Source organism: Colius striatus, chromosome 8, assembly GCF_028858725.1.
Source record: "Colius striatus isolate bColStr4 chromosome 8, bColStr4.1.hap1, whole genome shotgun sequence".
NCBI lineage: Eukaryota > Metazoa > Chordata > Aves > Coliiformes > Coliidae > Colius > Colius striatus.
Genome location: NC_084766.1, coordinates 21845687 through 21867923, shown reverse-complemented (window position 1 = coordinate 21867923; position 22237 = coordinate 21845687). Strand labels below are relative to the sequence as shown.

At 37.1% G+C, this 22237-nt stretch overlaps 2 protein-coding genes across 3 annotated transcripts in view; one reads left to right on the top strand and one right to left on the bottom strand.

Moving 5' to 3' along the window:
• Window positions 1-10811, bottom strand: part of RBP4 (retinol binding protein 4) — a 35770-nt gene extending 24959 nt beyond the window's left edge. The window contains exons 1-2 of the mRNA XM_062001254.1: window positions 10744-10811; window positions 5149-5242 (exon numbers count right to left, since the gene is read on the bottom strand). The gene's annotated coding sequence lies outside the window, so the exon portion shown is untranslated. The remainder of the gene's footprint in view (window positions 1-5148; window positions 5243-10743) is intronic.
• The window catches only part of PDE6C (phosphodiesterase 6C), a 31629-nt gene extending 9810 nt beyond the window's left edge, over window positions 1-21819 (top strand). The window contains exons 2-22 of one of the 2 annotated variants that reach the window (XM_062001252.1): window positions 3724-3876; window positions 3982-4071; window positions 4287-4427; window positions 4851-4925; window positions 5014-5078; window positions 5190-5256; window positions 6004-6051; window positions 6266-6415; window positions 7038-7181; window positions 7265-7333; window positions 10160-10306; window positions 10690-10797; window positions 10905-11014; window positions 13283-13370; window positions 14978-15078; window positions 16193-16300; window positions 16550-16613; window positions 17620-17694; window positions 17855-17938; window positions 18933-19086; window positions 21761-21819. In XM_062001252.1, coding sequence (XP_061857236.1) covers window positions 3724-3876; window positions 3982-4071; window positions 4287-4427; window positions 4851-4925; window positions 5014-5078; window positions 5190-5256; window positions 6004-6051; window positions 6266-6415; window positions 7038-7181; window positions 7265-7333; window positions 10160-10306; window positions 10690-10797; window positions 10905-11014; window positions 13283-13370; window positions 14978-15078; window positions 16193-16300; window positions 16550-16613; window positions 17620-17694; window positions 17855-17938; window positions 18933-19086; window positions 21761-21819 — 2100 coding nt within the window. Of the gene's footprint in view, window positions 1-3723; window positions 3877-3981; window positions 4072-4286; window positions 4428-4850; window positions 4926-5013; window positions 5079-5189; window positions 5257-6003; window positions 6052-6265; window positions 6416-7037; window positions 7182-7264; window positions 7334-10159; window positions 10307-10689; window positions 10798-10904; window positions 11015-13282; window positions 13371-14977; window positions 15079-16192; window positions 16301-16549; window positions 16614-17619; window positions 17695-17854; window positions 17939-18932; window positions 19087-21748 lie in introns of both variants that reach the window. The other variant, XM_062001251.1, reaches the window with a different exon arrangement.
• The last annotated feature ends 418 nt before the right edge of the window (window positions 21820-22237 follow it).

Below are 22237 nucleotides of genomic sequence, written 5' to 3'. Positions count from 1 at the left end.
ATTCAGCTCACTTGGTGTATACTGGTCTCTTTTAAGTATTCAGAAATCCAGGAGTGTCAGAAATTTTTATTCATTCCCTCACAACAGCATATAGTGCTTTAAAACCAGGAACTTGGGAACTTGGGGCTCACTGTTACACTAGATGCTCTTGGTGAGGTGAAAGGACTACAAACCAGGGTCAAATTATCTCATTTACTGTATTTCGAATGGCTAAGCTAGTCGCAGATTCAGAAATTATTACTGAAGCCAAAAATCACAACTAAAATGAGAATGGTTGTGTCAGCAGCAAAAATCAAATACATCTCAGAGAAAATAAAATATTTCCACGTAATATCATGCTTGTTTAGAAGTCTGCAGGACAACGTTTGACTCTTACGTAGAACAGATTGACTGGCATTTTCCTAGGATGCCTGCAAGCGAGCTAACCCTATACCTTTCTGTGAGAAAAACAGAAAACAACTGCTCAGGGAAAGTTTGACAGAAATAGATTAATAAAAATCACCTCTTCACCTGGACTATATATTCAAAACTGGCCACTTTTTCCGGGGACCCAAATATAGCCAGATACTTTGAAGTACAGAAATAATGTACCAGTTACTTTTATTCTTCTCAGTGTGATTTATGGGGATGACACAGGGTGTCTTTAAGAATCTATTCTCTGTAAGAAAGCCCAGCTAGTAAATATAGAAAAGGCATTTCAGAGTTACTTCCACACATTTAGTTCCTTTCACAGAAAATTCAGTCCTACAAGGAAATCTAAAATGAAAATGTAAAAGATGGGCTGTCTAAAGACGAAGAAAAACTCAAGAAAAAACACTCTGGGTTCTATATGCTTTAATTTCCACATGTACCAGAAACAATTGCTAGAGGGAAGAGGGGAAAAAGGAAATTAAGATGAAAGATCCAAACAACAGATAAACAATTTTACTTCTGGCATTTCCTAGCATTTTCATGTCTGATTTTGCAATACAGAAAATGTTTGCTTGTTCATTTTTTTTGCACAGAATCATAGAATCATAGAATGGTAGGGTTTGGAAGGGACCTTTAGAGATCACCTAGTCCAATCCCCCTGCAGAAGCAGGTTCACCTAGACCAGGTCGCATGGGAACATGCTCCAGTCCCCTGATCATCTTGGTGGCCCTGCATTGGACTGTCTCCAGAAGTTTTCTGTCCCTCTGGAGCTGAGGAGCCCAAAACTGGACACAGGACTCCAGATGAGGCCTCATCAGGGCAGAGTAGAGGAGGAGAAGAACTTCCCTTGACCTGCTGGCCACACTCTTCTTGATGCATCCCAGGATGCCATTGGCCTTCTTGGCCACGAGGGCACATTGCTGGCTCATGTTTAGTTTATTATCTGTCAGGACTCCCAGGTCTCTCTCTGCAGAGCTGCTCTTCAGCAGGTCAACCCCCAGCCTGTACTGGTGCATGGGATTGTTCCTCCCCAGATGCAAGACTCTGCACTTGTCCTTGTTGAACCTCCTGAGGTTCCTCTCTGCCCGACTCTCAAGCCAACCAAGATCCCATTGAATGACAGCACAGCCTTCTGGGGAATCAGCCAGTCCTCCCAGTTTGGTGTCATCAGTGAACTTGCTGAGGGTACACTCTGTCCCCTCATCCAGGTTGTTGATGAAGATGTTGAACAAGACTGTCCCCAGAACCAATCCTTGTGGAACTCCACGGGCCACAGGCCTCCAACTCAATTCTGTACCATTGATCACCACCCTCTGGGCTCTGTCATTCAGTCAGCTCTAGATCCACCTCACTGTCCACTCATTCAAGCCACAGTGCCTGAGCTTTCTGATGAGGATGTTATGGGAGACAGTGTCAAAAGTCTTGCTGAAGTTAAGGTAGATGACATTTTCTACCCTCCTCTAGCCAGCCGGTTATGCACTCATATAAGGCTATCAGGTTGGTCAAACAGGATTTTCCCCTGGTAAAGCCATGTTGACTCCCCCTGATAACCATCTTATCCTTCATATGTTCAGTAATAACATTCAGGATGATTTGTTCCATCACTTTTCCAGTGATGGAGGTGAGGCTGACCAGCCTGTAGTTTCCTGGGTCGTCCTTCCTGCCCTTTTGAAGACTGGCGTGACATTGGCCTTCTCCAGTCCTCAGGCACCTCACCTGTCCTCCATGATTGTTCAAAAATGATGGAGAGAGGCTTAGCAATCACATCAGCCAGCTCCCTCAGCACTCTAGGATGCATCCCATTAGGACTCATTGACTTATGAGCCTTAAGCTTGGCCAACAAGTCTTTAACCTCTTCCTCTTCCACCCAGGGCAAGTCTTCTGCTGTCCAGGCCATCCTGTTAACCTTGCCGGACTGAGCTTCCCAAGGGCTGGCCTTGGCCGTAAAGACTGAAGCAAAGAAGACATTCAGTACTTCAGCCTTCTCTGCATCCTCAGACACCAGGGCACCCTCAGCATTTAGCAGCGGGCCCACATTACCCGTCACCATCCTTCTGCTGCTGATGTACTTGAAAAATGCCTTATTACTGTCCTTAACATCCCTGGCTAAATTTAATTCTAGAAGGGCTCTAGCCTTCCTAGTTGCACCTCTGCATGCCCTGGCAATGTTCCTATACTCTTCCCAAGAAGCCAGCCCCTGTTTCCACCTCTCATAGATGGCTGCTTTCTGCCTGAGTGTTCCCAGCAGATCCTTGCTCATCCATGGAGGCCTCCTACCTCCTTTTCCTTCTTTCTTGTGCATTGGGACACACTGATCCTGGGCTTGGAGGAAGTGGTGCTTGAAGACTGACCAGCTCTCATGGGCACTTCTGTCTTCTAGAATCATATCCCATGAGACCTGTCCAAGTAGATCTTTGAAGAGGCCAAAGTCATCCTGCCTGAAATCCAGGGTCATGGTCCTGCTTTCTGTCTTGCCTCTTCCACACAGGATCTTGAACTCTACCATCTCGTGGCCACTGCAGCTGAGGTTGCCTCCAACCTTCACATCCCTAACAGGCCCTCCTTATTTGTCAGTATGAGATCCAGCAACACACCCCTCCTCATTAGTTCCTTGATCACCTGTGACAGGAAGTTGTCAACAATCTGTAGGAACCTCCTGGTCTGCGTGTGCTTGGCTGAGTGGCTTTCCCAGCAAATATCAGGGTGGTTGAAGTCCCCCATGAGGACCAGGGACTGTGATCATGAGGCAGCTCTCAGCTGTTCATAGAAGGCCTCATCCACTTCCTCCTCCTGATCAGGTGGCCTGTAGCAAACTCCTACAACAATATCATCTGTCTTGCCTTGCCCATTAATTTTTACCCATAAGCACTCTACCTGCTCCTCATCCCCACCCAGGCACAGTTCAGTACACATTAATTGCTCCCTCACATAAAGAGCAGCTCCATCTCCACGCCTTGTTAGCCTGTCTTTCCTAAACAATACATATCCCTCCATGGCTGTGCTCCAGTCATGGCAGTTGTCCCACAACATCTCTGTGCCTGCAATGAGGTTGTCATCATTTAATAAAAACAGAGCTCTGAACAGAATTCTGGTTTAGAATCTATATTCATAACCAATGCCTCAGTTAAGCTTGTGCATTTAACTCTGGGAGATCAGGTTAAATAATTGTAATGGGGTTTTTTGCAAGTATAAACCTACTGTCCTGCAAACAATGCTCATGGCATTGCAAACATAAATTATCAAATGAAAGTATCATTTGCTCTTTGTTATGCATTCAATTTGTGGTCTTTTTTCCCTTTCCTTTTATTTCAGAACAACCATTTTTCTGACTTTATGGACAAAAAAACTGGTTATACGACAATCAGTATGTTGGCAAATCCAATTTTACAGGGTAAAGAGGTGCTTGCTGTTGTGATGGCACTCAACAAATTAAATGGCACTGAGTTCTCAAAAGATGATGAAGAGGTAAAAACCTCAAATGTCACATAGTTGTTAGCTCAAAAAGTAGTTTCAATGAATCTGCCTTTTGATTTTATAGTTTGTCTTATTTTTGCTCTTTGTCATTTTTAGGTCTTTAAAAAATACCTCAATTTTGTATCTTTGGTCCTAAGAAATCATCATACATCGTATCTGTACAATATTGAATCCCGAAGAAGTCAGGTACAGAAGAATTTGTTAATGACAATATCTCCATTTTTTGTGAAAAGATTATTATTCCCACTATTTTATATTCTTGCAAGCTTACCAAAGTAAGGATAGTATCTATTTAATTTTTTTATGCAGCATCTCATTTTGTTCTGGAATGCCTAGGATTCATATGTTTATGTTTTTGTACTCTTGTAAACGTTTACTCTCTTTCTCTTTTTTGTAAATAGATGCTTTTGTGGTCTGCCAACAAAGTGTTTGAAGAGCTAACAGATATAGAACGGCAGTTTCACAAAGCACTGTATACTATCCGAATGTATTTGAATTGTGAAAGATATTCTATTGGTCTGCTGGACATGACTAAAGAGAAGGTAACAATAATTTGTCTAACCCCATTACATATATTTCATGGAAAATATAAGCAAGGCAAAGGATATAACCACAATAAACATAAAGGCTAATTCAGAAAAAAATTTTATATTAATAATTCCATGTGAGAAAGTGTAGAAGAGAGAAGTGCAGGTCTGATTATTGCCTTATAAATATCTGCCTTCTAAAAAACCCAATTAAGCTGTATAACTCTGCAGAGATAAGCTTCAGATTAGCTTGCAATTTACAGCAAGCATTTCTTGCCTGGAATATATTTAACAATGTTTTCTTAATATTGCCTTAAAAGTGACCATAGTAGGAAAAGAAACAATAAAATTGCCATCTGCTGATGTCAAGTTATTTGTGAACACAGAATTGATTTGTTTCTTTTGCCTTCTGCTGAACCGTGTGTATTGTTTTCTCAGGAGTTCTATGATGAGTGGCCAATCCGGCTGGGGGAGGCAGAGCCTTACAAAGGCCCCAAGACACCTGACGGACGAGTGAGGATATTAATTTTTCTTTTTATGAATGTTAATCCTGAAATTGAGGTTTTACAGGTCACATACCTGTTTTTCTTTTTTTATTTAGGAGGTCAACTTTTATAAAATTATTGACTATATTTTACATGGAAAAGAAGAAATCAAAGTCATTCCGTGAGTATTCTTTGGCAGCCTGTGAATGTGTGATAATTAGATACATTGCTAGGATAGAACAATAACATACCTGTATTGTAGAAATCATTTAATTTCATTTTTTCTCTAAAGGTCACCTCCGGCAGATCACTGGTGTCTTGTCAGTGGATTGCCAACATATGTTGCTGAAAATGGATTTGTAAGTTAATAGCAAAAATAAAAACTAAAAATTTTAGTTCATCCAGTTCTTGTGACTGAACAAAACCAAACCTTCCCACAACCAAAAACCTCTACAAAAATACCATGTCACTTCCAGTGTCATTGTTTCCCAGTGAAATGATGTGAATCAGTAGCCTGGATGGTGACAAGCTCTCAACACAAATCGTCAAAACATTAGCAGAATTTCCCTCTGATTGTGGTAACATCAGAGGAAATATGTGTGCATCTGATGTCACTTTCCAGATGTGCTAAGTCTCCCAACCAAATGTCAAAGTAAGAAAATCACTATACACACAGTTTTAAAATGGGTTGGGTTTTTTTTTGTCCTCTCTTGTTGCATTGGTAATATCCATAATTCAAAGTTGTGATGTATGACAGCTGTTAGTAATCCTACTGCATTTTTAATAGCAGTAAGGACAGAGCCCTTAGTATGCAGTTATTTCTTTCAATAAATACCTGTGTCATTTTAAACTGGAAGTGATTTTCTTAACCATTATGATTATGGATTGTGAGACAATATGCACAAGGGACTTTGCTATAAGCACTCCAGAATGTCTGTTAGAATAACCATGTCTAATTTAATAGGAATAGTTTTAGTTTCTGTAGCTAGCTAGGGTGCCCACTGTTCTTAGCTTAGAAAATAAACATGCCTTTTTAAAATATCAGGCCAAGTCTCGGTGCACATTATATTCCATTTAAACAAAGTTTCCTTTTCTTCGTGCTGCAGATTTGTAACATGATGAATGCACCAGCAGATGAATATTTCACATTTCAGGTAATTCCAGTAATGTTAATAATGATGATAGATATGGGAGAAAAATAGATAAATTAGAAAAAGCTAATGCTTTCCAATAATTAGTTATACAGTTGATTACATAAATAATTTTTCCCCTTTTTTGTGATGCACAGGCAACATTGCCTATATCAATAGCCGTATAACTACTTTCAAAGAAATATACAACATTTCCTGTTCTTTGGCTTTCCTACAGAAAGGACCAGTGGATGAGACCGGATGGGTTATCAAAAATGTCCTGTCGTTGCCTATTGTCAACAAAAAAGAAGAAATTGTGGGAGTTGCAACATTTTACAATAGAAAAGATGGAAAACCTTTTGACGAGTATGATGAACAGATCATTGAAGTAAGCTTAATAGGATTAGAGGCTTTAAGGAGCCATACAATATTAATAAAAACATTACTGTAAAAAGTAACTTTAAAATGTCTAAAATTTTCCAAATAGGCTGTATTAACATCTAACCAAATGTCTATCTTTGTCACTATACAGTTTCTTAAGAATCAGAGTTCCTTTTTTCCCTGTATAGACCTGAAAATTTAAAAGGGATCATTAATATTTCAATAATGAACAAAAATCAGATATCATTTTATTTTCAATACTTTGACTTTTCGGTGATGATCAGCATCTCCTAATTAGCACTGAGTAAGCACATATGGCATGCTGCTTGCCAACGGATGTTGTGTCTGTGATGATCACCGGAGTTCCCAGAGCATTCATGATCACATGCACTTGGGCAAGATAAGATGCTACACAGTGTATCCAAGCCCATTCAGCTAACTTAAGCTTCATAAGGCTCAAAGTCCTGTATAGAAAATGGGAATATGGGCCTTTAATTACTAGGTGCTAACAGAACCTGTTGATGGAAGGCACTACTACTTTTTAAAGGGTACTACCAGAAACTGGAGCTGAAGAAAAGTAAATTTTAATTGTCATAGTGTCATCTTCACTTTGCTTGGCTTTGTTCCAGACTCTCACACAGTTCCTGGGATGGTCTGTTTTAAATACTGACACTTATGACAAAATGAACAAGCTTGAAAACAGGAAAGACATTGCTCAGGAAATGCTTATGTACCAGACAAAGGCAACCCCTTCTGAAGTTGAATCTATACTGGTAAGTTTCTGTCCACAGTCAGAAAATTAAAGTAGGAAATTTGCTACATTAAACCTGATTTTTTTACTCATTTTTGGTTTTAGAAATACAAGGAGAAATTAAATGTAAATAGTATAGAAGAATGTGATCAAAAGGACCTTCTCAGGATTTTGGTAAGTCATTAAACTGAAAATTCATTTATATCGGATAGTAATGTGTCCTCATTGCAGAAGAAGATGTCTATAACCAAATCCTGAGTAATATCACTTATTTTAGCTTTCAGTTCCTTAAGCTAGATGGAGTTGATTTAATAACATATCTTCAATCTCTTAATAACATATCTTCAATCTCTTCAGTTCTTCTACATGCAGACTCCACAGTTACTTACAGAGAAACATTCTGTCTCAAATATCTGTCAACAGACTTGGATAGTCAGAGTTATATAGAAATGTTTAAATGAATTAACATTTAAATTGTTAAACTTATTTAAATATCCATGGGGACAGTGCTATACCTATAGCAATTCATTTAATGTTGAAAATAAAAGAAGGGGCATTGATGTAAGCTTATTTTCATTCTCAGTGAGAGAACACGTGTTAGAGTGTCCAGTGGAGCTAATCTACTTTCAAATTAATTTTCAGAGAAGTCCAAAGATTTCAGTGACTTCACAGTGATGAAACAGACTTGACCTAACCAGTTAAAACTCTGCTTCTACTAAAACACAAGTCACTTTCCAAGATGTGCAATCCTCTGGCTGCCTTAATATTTCACTCTAGAAAGGGAGCACCTTCTTGGAGGAAAATTTCTCTTTGTGCTCACTCACTGCACTTTGTTTTTAATTGCAAAGCAGTCCTGAAGCACATACATTGGCTTACTTTATCAGAAACAAAACCCACAGATGTGCTCTAGAAAACACTAATTGAACTGCCACTGTTAATGGCAGCTAGGCTGAAGATAAATGGTCAAATACACTTTGCATGCTGGAATGCAATGCTGTTAAGGATTTACTGGCTCCAACAAAACAGATGCTCACACAGCTTACAAATGGTGGAAACAAAAAGCATCAACATATCGTGTGTAGTTCCATATACGTTTTAGAGTAAATTTAATTTAGCTGCATGAATTGCAAAAATTAATAGATAAACGTTATAAAATTTCTCTACTGGTAGATATGGTACAGGTTCCAAATGTTAAAACATAATACTGGCACGAATTCTTAAATCTCCAACAAGCAATTAACATGAGTTCCCGTAACATTGTGGAGTCACAAAGGTCTAGTATCTTCTTCCCTGCCAAGGCTACACGCAAATGCTTTATCCTATTACAAGACTTGGAATCCCAGATAGCTAATGGGATGAAGCAGGTGTTTCTAGATCTGATGATTCACAAAGTAATGGGTCTTAAAACGCCACTGCTCCAGGTTTCCTTGTCCTTGACCTGAGATCAGAGTAGATAAAAAGGAAAATCCCAGGGAGAAGGAAATACCTTTGTATGCATGTTCAGCCTTATTTGTTGAAATATGTGCATACATTCAATCATTTTTCATCCTTATTCATAGTAACTCATAGGAGATAACTTTTAGAGTACTGTGGAGGAATATACTGTGGTCATATACTCTATTTTTTTTGTGTTACATCAGGCTTCCCTGGATTAATTCTTGTTTTGATTGGAGACCATTCTTCAAAAAATAACACTGCTCTCCCAAGGTTTTGAGATACACAGATGGAAAGTGTTATATAGCAATTCATTAATATCACTATTACCAGTTAGACTATTCAATGTGAATCTATATAATGGTTACAAAATAGGCAATTTAAATTTAACACAGGTTTCTTAAGTTCCTTATCATCTGCATTTTAGAATTTAGGATATGTTTTATTGAGGTTCTTCAGTACAAGGAAGAGCTGCCCTAATCTCTGTATCTGCCCTTCAGAGAGAGTAAAATCCCTAAATGGGATCTAGAAATCTTCTAACAAAATTTAGAACATGAGGAAGATTGTGCACTTACACAGCTCAGTACTTCTGGAACGATCCCTTGTTTTCATCAATGTTCAGAATAGACCATTGTAAACTACAGAAAGGCAATTACTAGGACAGAATCACCACTAACTATAGCATTACAAAGTAAATGCTCTAAGGAATTAAAAGCAAGCCATAATAACCCTGAATACTATATGCTTTGTACATTCGAGCATTGTAATAATTTTTACTTTAAGCTTATATTGAGAGAATTCAAGAGCTAAGCAGTCATGAATCAACTGCAAGCACAAGATTTGTGAATTTTTACATCTGATCTTGTAGGATTTTCTAGTCCACTTTCCATGTGCCAAATCAACTTTACAGCTTTGTCCATTAAATCTATATAGACTCCCACAGATAAAGAGAGATTGTCACAGGATAGATGGTGAGATAGACTAATTTTAAGAGTTGGTTGTGGAGCAGAAACAAACCACCAACACCCCAGAGGTTAAAAAAGGTACAGGAATCTTTGCTTGCCTACACTCTACTGTAAAAGTAAAAAATACTTTGTTCTAGACAGGTTGGTTTTGGTCACTGTATTCATCACTATTCATAAGTTTCAAAAGAGAAGAACAACACTTCACAAGAATAATTTTAGCTGTGAAAAAGATGAACTGAAACCTTGTGACCAGGCTAAAAGTGGAAGAATCATAGGATTTGATACCAGGAAGGAGAAACTCCAAGGCCTGAGATTTCTGAACTAAGGAAATTCTGAGATGGCACAACAGTTTGTGTTGTAATTCAGAGTAGAAAGAAATATCTGACCAAGACCTTTAGCTATCTTCTTAGAGAAGAAAGCTAGCAGTATCATGATTATGTTTCATAACTTAATATACATTAGTTTTACTGAAATCCGAGGCTTTTGAAGATGTAGGAAGCATACTGTTCTAAGGCAATATCTCTAGTGTAGTCAGAAAATAAGTTATTCCAGCTGTGTTCTTGTTAGAAAAAAAACTCGTGGTTTTGATTTTTCCTAACAGAAAGAAGAATTACCAGACCCAAAAGATTTAGAACTGTATGAATTCCGCTTCAGTGACTTTCCCGTTACAGAGCATGGCCTGATAACTTGTGGAATACGACTCTTCTTTGAGATAAATGTTGTTGAAAAGTTCAAAGTCCCAGCTGAGGTCTGATTTATTTTGTCTCGTTTATATTTACTTCAAGATAGAAGAGAAATAGCTGACTGTAGGTACTTTAATATAAAAGTAGGCTATACTAAAATATTAGTGGTATTGGTAACAATCTTCTATTCTTAATTAAACATTTGCACATTTTGTCATAAGACTTAAAACTAGTTCTGAAATTGTGTGAGTTATGGAAGGAATTAAATCAAGGTGCATTTACATAAGAACCATTTGTTTCCATGTTTAATTAAATGAAAGTAAATTATTTTCCTAGAACTTGGAGATTATTTTTATTGTAATTTTGTATATATTCCAGTAATTTTATAGGAATTTCATATTTTTCTTTCAATTAACAGCACAGTCTTAATCACTTTTGTTTATAATAGGTACTTACAAGATGGATGTACACAGTAAGGAAAGGTTATCGAGATATCACTTACCATAACTGGCGACATGGATTCAATGTGGGACAAACAATGTTTACTCTGCTGATGGTAATGTTGCTAATATTGATCCTACATTCGTTATTTAGTTCTCCTTGCAATACCAACTGGAAAATTCAGGAAGTGACACATTCAGAATTGTCTGTTTTCTTTTGTAGACAGGAAAAATAAAGAAATACTACACTGATCTAGAAGCCTTTGCCATGGTTGCTGCTGCTTTCTGCCATGACATTGATCACAGAGGGACCAATAACTTGTATCAAATGAAGTAAGTAAAAATGCTTAAATATATGGAAATGTAGTATTTCTAGTGGCAAATGAAAAAAAAACCCAAACCCCACACATGTCAAAAATTGCAAAAATATAATGTATATATTGCCTGTTTAAGTGACATGAATAAACAGACAGAAGGTTTCTGCCTTGGGAGTATTTGTCATGATAGCTGAGACACAAAGACAAAATGCCAAAGCAGAATCCTAGAAGGATCTCCTGGACTGCAATACATTTTTAAGAGAGACTAAGGTCTAGCATTATAGCAGAGCTTCATGCACATGAGGCCACAGAGAAACAAAAGAAGTAAATTAAAAGCCCTAAGACTAATATTGTTAACAAAATGAGGCTGTTTAGTCTAGAGAAGAGGAGATTGAGGGAGGATATTACTAATATTTACAAATATCTAAATGGTGGGTGTCAGGAGGTTGGGGCATCCCTTTTTTCTATTGTATCTAGAACAGGACAAGGGGTGATGGGATGAAGCTGGAACACAAAAAGTTCCATTTAAACATAAGAAAAACTATTTCACTGTGAGGGTGAGGGAGCCCTGGCACAGGCTGCCCAGGGAGGGTGTGGAGTTTCCTTCCTTGGAGGTCTTCAAGACCCACCTGGACACGTTCCTCTGTGACCTGATCTAGGTGGACCTGCTTCTGTAGGGGGGTTGGACTAGATGATCTCTAAAGGTCCCTTCCAGCCCTACCATTCTATGACTCTATTATATGCACTTTTCTGGAGAGGGATTCAGGATGTGGCACAGACAAGGGCCAGTTTAGAGCAAGATAGTATTTAAGAGGTATTCTTTTTCTCTGCTTTCTACAGTCTAATTTGACTAGCTCAGTTGTTCTCAGTTTACTGACTGATGTAGGTCCTTTCCTGAGGTGTACTCTCCTGATGTTATACAGGATTCTGAGCTAAAAAGCTTGTGTTCTGACACTGGAACCACATGCCAGTCAGTTACACATCGTGAGGTTAAGCTTTGCAATCCATGTTCCTTTTTGTTCTGAGGAAATATTCTAAAGGATTTCTTTGTGATTTTTCCCTTGTGTATTATGAAACAATGTTAATTAGTAGATGCTCATTGTAAAACAATAGTAGTTATTTTTTAAAAACTTACCTTTTTATTAAAACATTACGTATCATAGTGAGACATACTTTTCTCCTGAAGAGTGAATAATCTACCATTTACTCTTTTACATGATCTGTTAGGGCTTGTTTCTCTGTGCTAGGCAGAGAACACGGGCTTCCTAAAATGTCACGTACTAGAAGACTATAACCATAATTTTCTGCACACAGTTTCCCACCAACTGTATCTCCAGAATGATTCTCCTCTGACCCCGGATACACTCCTCCCAGGAGAGATGTTTCAGCCTGGGTGCTAAAGCAGTGACATGTGGGGATTTTCTGATTATTCTCAGGGATTCTCCACGTGACGTAGGAGAGAAAGAATGACAGATGCTGATTCTTATTCAGTGGACTGCCCCTCATCCAAATAAGTTTAAGAGAGGGACTTAAATCTTCCTACTGTGGTCTTCCCTAGCTGAAAGCCCTCTACATGAGGGCATACACAGTCAAGCTATTTATAAAAGTTACCAGCTTTTAATGCAACAGTCCTAATCACAGGTCAGATATGTTATCTGAGGAATGGACTTAGTAGCTGAAAGAAGAAAGAAGGAAAATACACTTCCAAACACACAGAACCACTTGGAGACTACATAAACAGCTCACCTTTCCCTTGTTCTCACTACTATAGTCAGATGCAGAACTTCTCTGTGTGAAGTTTGGCCCAATGCTTTGAGCTGTGTGATAAGACTCAACATACCTGAGCAGCCAGGACTTGTGTGTCCATAGAATAGTTATTTTGGGGGAAGAGCCTAAGAACATTAGAGGAATTCAGCTCCATTATACTGTTACTTTATATTTAATTTACTTACAGTAAGTTAGAAAAACAGTTGACAGGACACACAGTTATTACAGATAGACAAGAGCTCAAAAGCTGTGCCACAGAATAAATACTAAAAGATGAATAAGGGCTACTTTTAAAGTACACAGAAGGTGCATAGATTAAACAAACTGGGAAACTGAATGTTCAAGACAAAACAGAGGCATGTTTTAAAAAATACAGGTTTGAGTTTTGAGGCACCTAACCACATTTTACTTTAGTAGGCATTAAACACCCAGCACTCTCCATTTTCGATCAATACTCCAGCAAGTATCAAAAATATTGCCTCAAAAATACTACAAAGAATTGTTTCCTTTTCAACAGGTCAGCTGCTCCACTGGCAAAACTCCACGGCTCTTCCATTTTAGAAAGGCACCACTTAGAGTACAGTAAAACTCTACTGCAAGATGAGGTACGTGTGCATGAAAACTCTGCTCATGCTGATCAACATCAAAGATCCAATTAGGTTATGATATTCCAAATTTCACTGTCTCACTCATTCCTGTAGGTCCAGAATAAGAAATTTGGAAGTTTAAGCCATATTCTTTTGCACTGTCCACTTTTAGGGAAACATCAGTGACTCTGCCAGAAATAAGAGTCACTTAAAGCTTTTCTTATGGGCCTCATTCACATTCCTCAAGTGTTTTTTTTCTCACTTCCACAAAACAACTGACTTTGAAACCAAAGCAGAAAATAGAATATACACATTAAAAATGTTGTAATTAAACCACTGCCCCTGGTTCATGAGCTCTGAGCAGCTGCTGGCTCTGGCAGCTGAAGAACAAAGGGACTGAGCTGTTTATACAGTGTCCTCTCACCCCCAGGCCTGATTTCTCCCCCCTACCCCCCCCCCCCCCCCCCCCCGCCCCTGCCCCTTACCTTGCTAAGGCTGTATCACGAGGCTGTGCTGCAGCTCCCATTACTAATGTCGTTTGAATGAGGCAGATGTCCTCAGCTGCTCTTCCTCAGCAGCTAGGGAGGTGAGGCTCCTCACCAGTCTCCTCAGGCTTACCAAAATGGCATCAGTGCAGGCTGACAGGGCCCTCTGACTTGCAGAGCCTGGCTCCTCTAATGGGGTTCAGCCATCCTTCCCTCAGTGGTGCCTGGCTCAGTCCTGGCTACAAGCAAAGTGACTATTTACAACTCCTTACTACATATTTCTGAGGGAGACGAGATTTAACAGGTAAACCTGAACACACATACTTCCATCACACAAGCACCCACTTCCACCCTCATTTTTCATTTTCTAATGCCTATTGTAGTGCTATTTCCTGCCCTCATGAGGCCACAGAATAAATCCTTACACTAATCAGTAGCACAATGATCATAAAACCCCCAGAAGATTTAACAAAATCTAAACCAAAACAAAACAATAGAATTTACCTTTACCTTTATTGATGGCAATACACGTATTCATACATGAGATGCCAGGGATTAACTGCTCTTTGCCGAAGCTGTTGTTAGGCCCTCTGGAGTCTTTCAGCAGCAGCATTGCTGTGCCCTGTGCTCTCACAGGTATTAGCCCCTCAGTTAAAGGAAGGAAAAACAGGACACTTGGAGAAATGCTGAGTGTGACACTCTCATTCCCTTTGCCTGAGAAAAAGAATTTACTCTGGTCCCAAATGGCACTTTAGGCACATGTGCCAAACTAGGTTAACAGGAGGAAGGTTTAAAACATCTAGGAAAAAAAAGTTTATGGAATGTGAACCATAAATTGTGAAGAACTGTCATTTCTCTACTAATTATATGGACTACAGGTGGGGTTTTTTGTTTTAATTTATATATGGCAATAGCAGGACTTCCAAATGTGTGTCCCTGTGGATTTAGTTATTTCACCAGCCTTTGGGACAGTATCTTAAATACATCTAAAATTCACATGGTTGTTTAGCCATTTATTAGGCATCAATAAGGGCCATGATTGGCCAATTTTGTTATACTATTCTGTGAGACAACATGTACAGTACAAACCAAAGATAGTGTTATAAAAGGAATTGAATTAGTAAACTTTCCATCTTGCAGAGTTTAAACATCTTCCAGAACCTAAATAAGCGCCAGTTTGAAACCGTTCTACACTTATTTGAAGTTGCAATAATAGCAACTGACTTGGCTTTGTATTTCAAGTAAGTACTAAATTCTGTATCATTTCCTACTGAAAAAAAATGTCAATACTATAGAGTTTTTAACTGTAGTTTAGTTGTTTATATGCAGGGTGCAGAGATCTATTTGAAGTTGTCATTAAATCCAATTACTCTAAAAAAAAGATGTTAGACTCATCATAAGCTTTCAAATTAGAGAACACATAAATAGATATAACAATATACATTTAGTAGGTCGTTCAATGTGCTTTTAATTACACCAAACACTGTGTTTCTGAAGTGTGGATTCTGTAGCCTAATCATAACCTTGCGTGCATGTGTGCTATTTAGCATACCATACTACAATTACTCCTACTACACGGTAGTATGCTTATGACATGGAAATTAAGATGTTAATCTAAAAACAAAACTGCAGACATCAAATGATCCCAGCACTAAATATGCCAAAGACTCCAAACATCAAGTTATCCATCCTGTTCCTAATTTATTGACCTAATATGCTTTTATAATGGGTATTTTCCTTAATGAGATATCCTTTTGTTTTGGTCTGGATGTCTTATGACTGGGAAAATTTAAAGTCAGGAGACAGGAAGGTCATTCAGTAAGTTGTTCAAGAGCAGTTATCAAATTTTAGTGAACAGTAATTCCATTATTTCATTCACTCATAATGCAAATTAGAAGATTTATTAAACAATAGCAAGTCATTCATGTTTCTCAAAGTTCTTCTCAGTCAGATCTTAGTGCTTCTTTGGATTTTTCAGGAGAGTGAAAAAACATTTATTAGTATTTGCTTCACTTTTCCTAGTTCATTCTGTTACAGGAAGTAATAAACATGTAATACTAAAGAAATACGAATGTTACCCAAACATTTTGATGTGAAGAGTTAGGAAACTGGTTATTTGTTTCTTTGGAATTCTGACATAATACTTTACATGTCAGTGGTACATAGCAAAATCTAAATGTGCTAGGTTACAAGAAAAGTTTGAGTTCAATGGGAAGAAGCTTGTCCCTTTGATACTACTCATGACTGGGATGTTACTTTGGAAAAGCATAAATACCATAAATACGTTTTTCTGTTTCATTTTTAATGCAGAAACTTTTCTTCATTAATATATGGTTTATTGGTATGTTTTAACAGGAAAAGAACTATGTTTCAAAAGATTGTGGATGCCATTGAAAAAATGGAAACAGAAGAGGAGGCAATTAAATATATATCTATTGACCCAACCAAAAAAGAAGTCATCATGTAGGTGTTTAACTCATTCAGTCAGCTATCTAGGACCAGATTTTAGAAGAATTTAGGCATCTAAACATTTAAACTAAGACTTGCTGTCTGAGCATAACCATGATTTTAAATTAGAAATAGATGCCTACAATCCTCTCAACATGTGTATTCATTTGCATCTTAGATATTTAAATTCCCTTAAAAATTCAGACTTTTTTTTTTTCTATCATCACCCTAAACATTCTTCTGTTTTGATTTGTGTTTTTAAAGGGCTATGATGATGACTGGATGTGACCTGTCTGCAATAACCAAGCCTTGGGAAGTGCAAAGTAAGGTAGGTACTTTTCAAATAGACAATGCTGCATTTGTTATCTGTTTCACTGCCTATTTGGTACATGGTAATTTTAAAACAAAATGACTTATTACCAGCTGATAGATATTTAAGTACCTGCACCCAGCTGTGTTTCAAGAAAACTACTTTCATTTTTCTGACACTGTGAGTGTAAGGGATAATCCATGATGCCTCTCCCTAGCTACTCTACAGTTGTTCCACCCTTCTGTACTTGTCCTTCAGCTAAAACTGGCATCTCTGTTAGTTGTTCTAGCTACTCTTAAATATCACTCAGTTATTATTGTGCTATGCAACTTTTGCTATTGTTCAGCTATTTTTAAGGTAAAAATTTAACAGTATGATTTGTGTCTGTTCTGTACATCTTGGTGCCATTGCAAATTAGCTGAAACAGGCAAAAACCAAATTTTGTAATACTGTGACACTGCTTTACACATAAGTACTTCAAGTACTCCAGTACTTACTCACCATCCTACTGAAGCTCATGACTTAGCCTTACAGGAATAGGTTTTAACTATGTATAATAAAAATAGAACCGCAAGACGGTTGTGGAGCCTTCCAAATGATACACATTACAGGTACTAGAATACTGCTGGTGTTGCTAATATTGTCTTCCTCCTGCTGACAGTGATACTCACTATGCACCAGCATATTGATAGGAATAATTTCCTGGAAAAAGTCTTCCATACATCAGAGTGTGTCTCTGCCTTTTGAAGAAGTGCTCGACTATTACTACAGAGCCTTACAAGTACAATTCTGTGTTTGAACAAAACTCCCTATTTCTGGAGAAGTTTTTAAACTACTCAGAGATAACATAGCCTGCAAGAAATAGGTCCTCTCTTTGTGGAAGGGAAGTTAGTAAGAATAGTTAAGTAGTAAACATTAACATGCCATTTTTTGGTTAATGAACATTTTCTGGAAAGCCTCGTTCTTTTCTTTATTTATTTAAACTTACTGCTTTCTGCTGACACTTCAACTGAATTGTGATCAGGTTGCCCTCATGGTTGCAAATGAATTCTGGGAGCAAGGTGACCTGGAACGAACTGTGCTACAGCAACAACCAATTGTAAGTATGAAATCATTTAACTGTGTTAAGCAACATTAACTATTGTTAGTTAATATTATTAAATGTTATTAAAACATCGAGTAGGTAATGGTCCATGATAGATCATTATACTATAAAGCATGGTATCTACATAACCTATATTACTGCTATTCTGTTCTAGCCTATGATGGACAGAAACAAAGGAGATGAACTACCTAAGCTCCAAGTTGGTTTCATAGATTTTGTGTGTACATTTGTGTACAAGGTAAGAATAATATTTTTTGGTTTCCTGCTGCAGCAGTTCTGATGGCACAATTAATGATAAAATGTTGCAGTTAAAAAAAATCAAGACAGCAGCAGGACTCAGGTCACAGGGTAAACAACTCTCACAACTGCCAGTTTTTCAGTCTTTTGTTACATAAAAGAATTGCTTTCACAAAAAGTGAAGATCACAGTAAAACTTGATGACACTGAAGTTTTATTGCTGCCTTGAAAGACTGACTTAGCCCAGCTGAATTCTTCACTGTCCCATTTCACATAAGTACGCAAGGTGTGTCTGGTTACAGAAAGCAGGTAATGATACAGCAAAGGGAATAGGAAATTTGCAATATTCTGGAAATACAGATATTCTGTGTCTTCTGTAAGGCACTGAAATGCCAGTATTATTAATCCCTGTCTAGCTTTTAACATTATACTAAGATGTCATAGAAAAAACTGACATGTAATATTTTAACTTCTTCAGATGCATCCTTCTCCCTTTGGAATATACTATATTATATTAAACTTTTAAAATTATATCCTGGTAATCATATTATAAAATATAATATATCATAGTTACAATTGCATTATATGGACTATCAAATACGGGATTAGGGAAGACATTTAAAAGTGCAGTATATCATTTGGATCTTTTCTAATTGACTGTATACACAATAGGGCATTATTATCCCAACATGGCATCTCCAATAATGTGCTACCACTGCATAGCCAAGACCACACTTTCAAATGTGCAGCAGCAGGTACTCACACTATTTCTTTTAGATTTTTTTCTCTTCTACAGAAAACCCATTGTCAGAGATGGAATAAGTGCTTGAAATAAATAAAAATTAATCAATCTAGCATATATACTTGATTGGACTGAATAGAAAAACTAAAGCTAATGTTTTCTCTGTAAGCCAGCAGTATGTCCAAAAATTCAGGGTTTACAAATTATCAGTGTTTACAACTTTCTAATTCACTAATTTAAATTGTTTGTATAGGAATTCTCAAGGTTCCACAAGGAAATTACACCTATGTTTGATGGTCTTCAAAACAACAGGGTTGAATGGAAAACACGAGCTGATGAATATGAAGAGAAGATGAAAGTTATTGAGGAACAAAAGAAAAAGGAGGAAGAAGAAGCTGCCAAAAAAGGTTAAGTAGCTTATAATGTTTTAATTTATATATAGTTGTAAGGCAGTCTACATATCCTCCCTCTCTCTCACATTCACTCATGCAGTGCACTTGTGTAATATTGTATTAAACTAATAGTATCCAAGTTCTAAATTAGCCAAATTAGCTTTATCTTTAATTGAAAGAGGAATAAGCTTTAAAGATTACAAAAATCCAGTACACTGACCTAATTTTCTAAACTGCAGAACTACAGAGAATATGACCATCACAAAAGTGAAGGGAATGTAAAATTTCTGTTGTCTTAAGACTTACAACTGAAAGCAGTATCTCTGGATGCTCACCTGAAATCCTAAAAATGTATCAAAATTCTGTGTGGCATCAGCCACAAATGTATTCAGGTGCTGTGCTGAAGTTGAAAATGAAATGCAGAAAGAAAACAGATGGGAATGGGTAGTGTGCATTTCAAACCTAATCCCCACTTCTCTTCCAAGTTTAAGATAAATCTTTAGGCTCCAGTTTCTTACTATCAGTTTCTTGGCTAAAATACACTCTCATATTAGACAAATCTTTCTAAGACAGTGCAAGTCCTAAAACTGAAATTCTGGTTCTGCATATGATAAGCTAGAAAAGAATCTGATTTTTTAGAAACCGAGAACCTGTCACTCAAGTGTAAGAGTGAAATGAGTCAGTTACTTTCGTTTTGTACTCAGCTGACTGAAAAGAGATAACAAAAGTGTGTAAGATTACTACAGACTTATTGACAGGTAGCTTGAAGAAGAAAAATTAGTTTGTTTCACATCTTTAAAACAGTATCAAATAATTTATTTGTTAGTAATTTTCTGTGGGAAATAGGTGAGTATTCTTCACACTTCACACAAAACATTACTCAAGGCCACCCATCAGGTTACTGTCAGAGTGTGAACTGGAACTAGAATTATTGCCTCCCAAAATAAATACTAGACTGAAATTAAAAAAACAAAAGTCGTTGCCAAGTGGTTAAAAATGTACTTTAAGTTACGTGATTTCATCAAAGCAATTTTTTAAAGATAAGTGTAATAAAAAGACTCAAATATTACTGTAATAAAGTCACAAGAAATCTTTTGGCCAGCTCACACTGTGACACCACTTACACACACTTTCACAGAAATTAAGCCCACCCCATTGTCTCCCAAATTTATTTTTAAAACCACTTTTTTGCAATGAATTATATAATCTTATTTATATAATTGATTGCTGAGAACGACTTGGTTTTGAGTATGAGCAAAGTGCTCTTTCCTTACACTGGAATGCAAGCCTCTGAACTTCACAGAAATATCTCAGGACCTCCACACAAACTGCTTTATACACACATTCTTTCTTGGCAAAGGCTACAGTTACTGAAGTCTGATCCTATGCCCTTAAGCATAAGATTTTTAAATAAAAATGAAATTACACATTTAGGAGGACTCAGGTATTGCTGTTCCCACTTGAAGTTAGGACCATCTTACATCATTGGTATTTTGGCATCACTTAAGTCACTGACAATGAAAGTAAGGAACCTTAGAAAGGCAAGCATAGACAGATGCTTGATAGACAGCTCCTGATTTGCAGGAGCTAAGGATCTAACCTTTGCATATCATCATTGGTACCACAAAATGTAAGTGAATTATTTTGCGTCTTTTAAATGTGCACTGGAATGAGGCTATGCATATTTGTGAAGAACAGATCTGACACTGTCAAATCAAGGCCATGCAAATATAGGGGTTTGTTAAGTCAGTTCATACAATAATGTAATACATGCTGAACCACAGGGGTTTCTCTAGACCACACTGACTTGGCTATTGTTACAACATTTAGTAAACAGAAAACAAAATAAATATTTGCTGAACCACTACAGTGGAAAGTTCAGAACAGAAACTAAACCAGAATAGAGTTTTAAACTAAGAAAATAAAAGACATAGTTAGTAACATAGTGTTGATTATATCCACAAATTACAGAGGGTAGGACACTGATCATGTGACATGTTTCAATGCAGGTGGAAAGGGTCGAAAATGACCTAGTAACATGGTGATCCACAGCTTTGAAATGTAAGTTTTAATTCTAATATTGGTATCTTACCTTAAATGAACCTGGAAATGCAATTTATTACATTGAAAGAACCTTAACTATGAGCAATGAACATCTGTGGAATCATTTGAGAGACAGTAACAGAATCAGTAGCTATAGGTAACAAACAAAAAAGTCTCTCTCTTAATTGGTAATTACAAAGGATTCAAGCAGGGTTGGATAAAGCCTTCTATAATTAGGTCAAATTAAAGTTTTTGTATCATCTGTTTCAAAAATAGATTCACTGATTATATTCATCCAAGACTTTATTTATTTTGCATGGCTTGCATGCCTCAGTTTCGTATGTGTGGGACAGAGTTAGAATTACTGAAACTTTCCAGTACGAGTGGTTCAGTGTGTGTTTGGTCCTTTGAGAAATATTGTTATCAACTGCTACACTATATACACATAGGTATATATAGCATGCATTGTTCCTTATTCCATTTTCCCAGAGAAGTAGTGAAAATACGTTCCAATTTTCAGAAGGTCAAACACACATAAGATGTGTATCACAAAAGCAACACCTTTTTAACAAGAAATTAGAGTAGATGCAACTAATGGAAAATACTCATTTTACTTTCCTTCTCTGTTTTTTAGCTGAAAATGCAGCTGGAGGTGGTGGCGGAGGTGGAGAGGAAGGAAAATCCAAAACATGTATAGTTTTGTAATTCTTTGTCTCAGACATTGTTTCTGCTACAGAAATGACATCTAGAAAGAACTTCAATGAGCCCCAGTGGATTTCTGCTTCACATAGAATAGTAGAGATTGATGTCTTAACAATTCTCTGACATACTTGCCGTTTGTTATTTTGAATGGAGTAAACAAACAGTTTCAATTAAAAACTGTAAAATTAAAAGAAGAAATAATGGTGCAAATGAGTTAACTGTGTGCTCTAGTTTTTTTCATGTCACACTTTATACACAGTATTTTTATTAAAATATGTAACTTCTGCACACTCTCCACAAGAAATACAAATAATTTTGGCCGATCTGATATGAGAGTGCTGAATGGAATCTAACATGTACAATTCAAACAAAAAGATGATATTTTAGTAACTTGCATATTTAAAATTTTCATATGATGTGT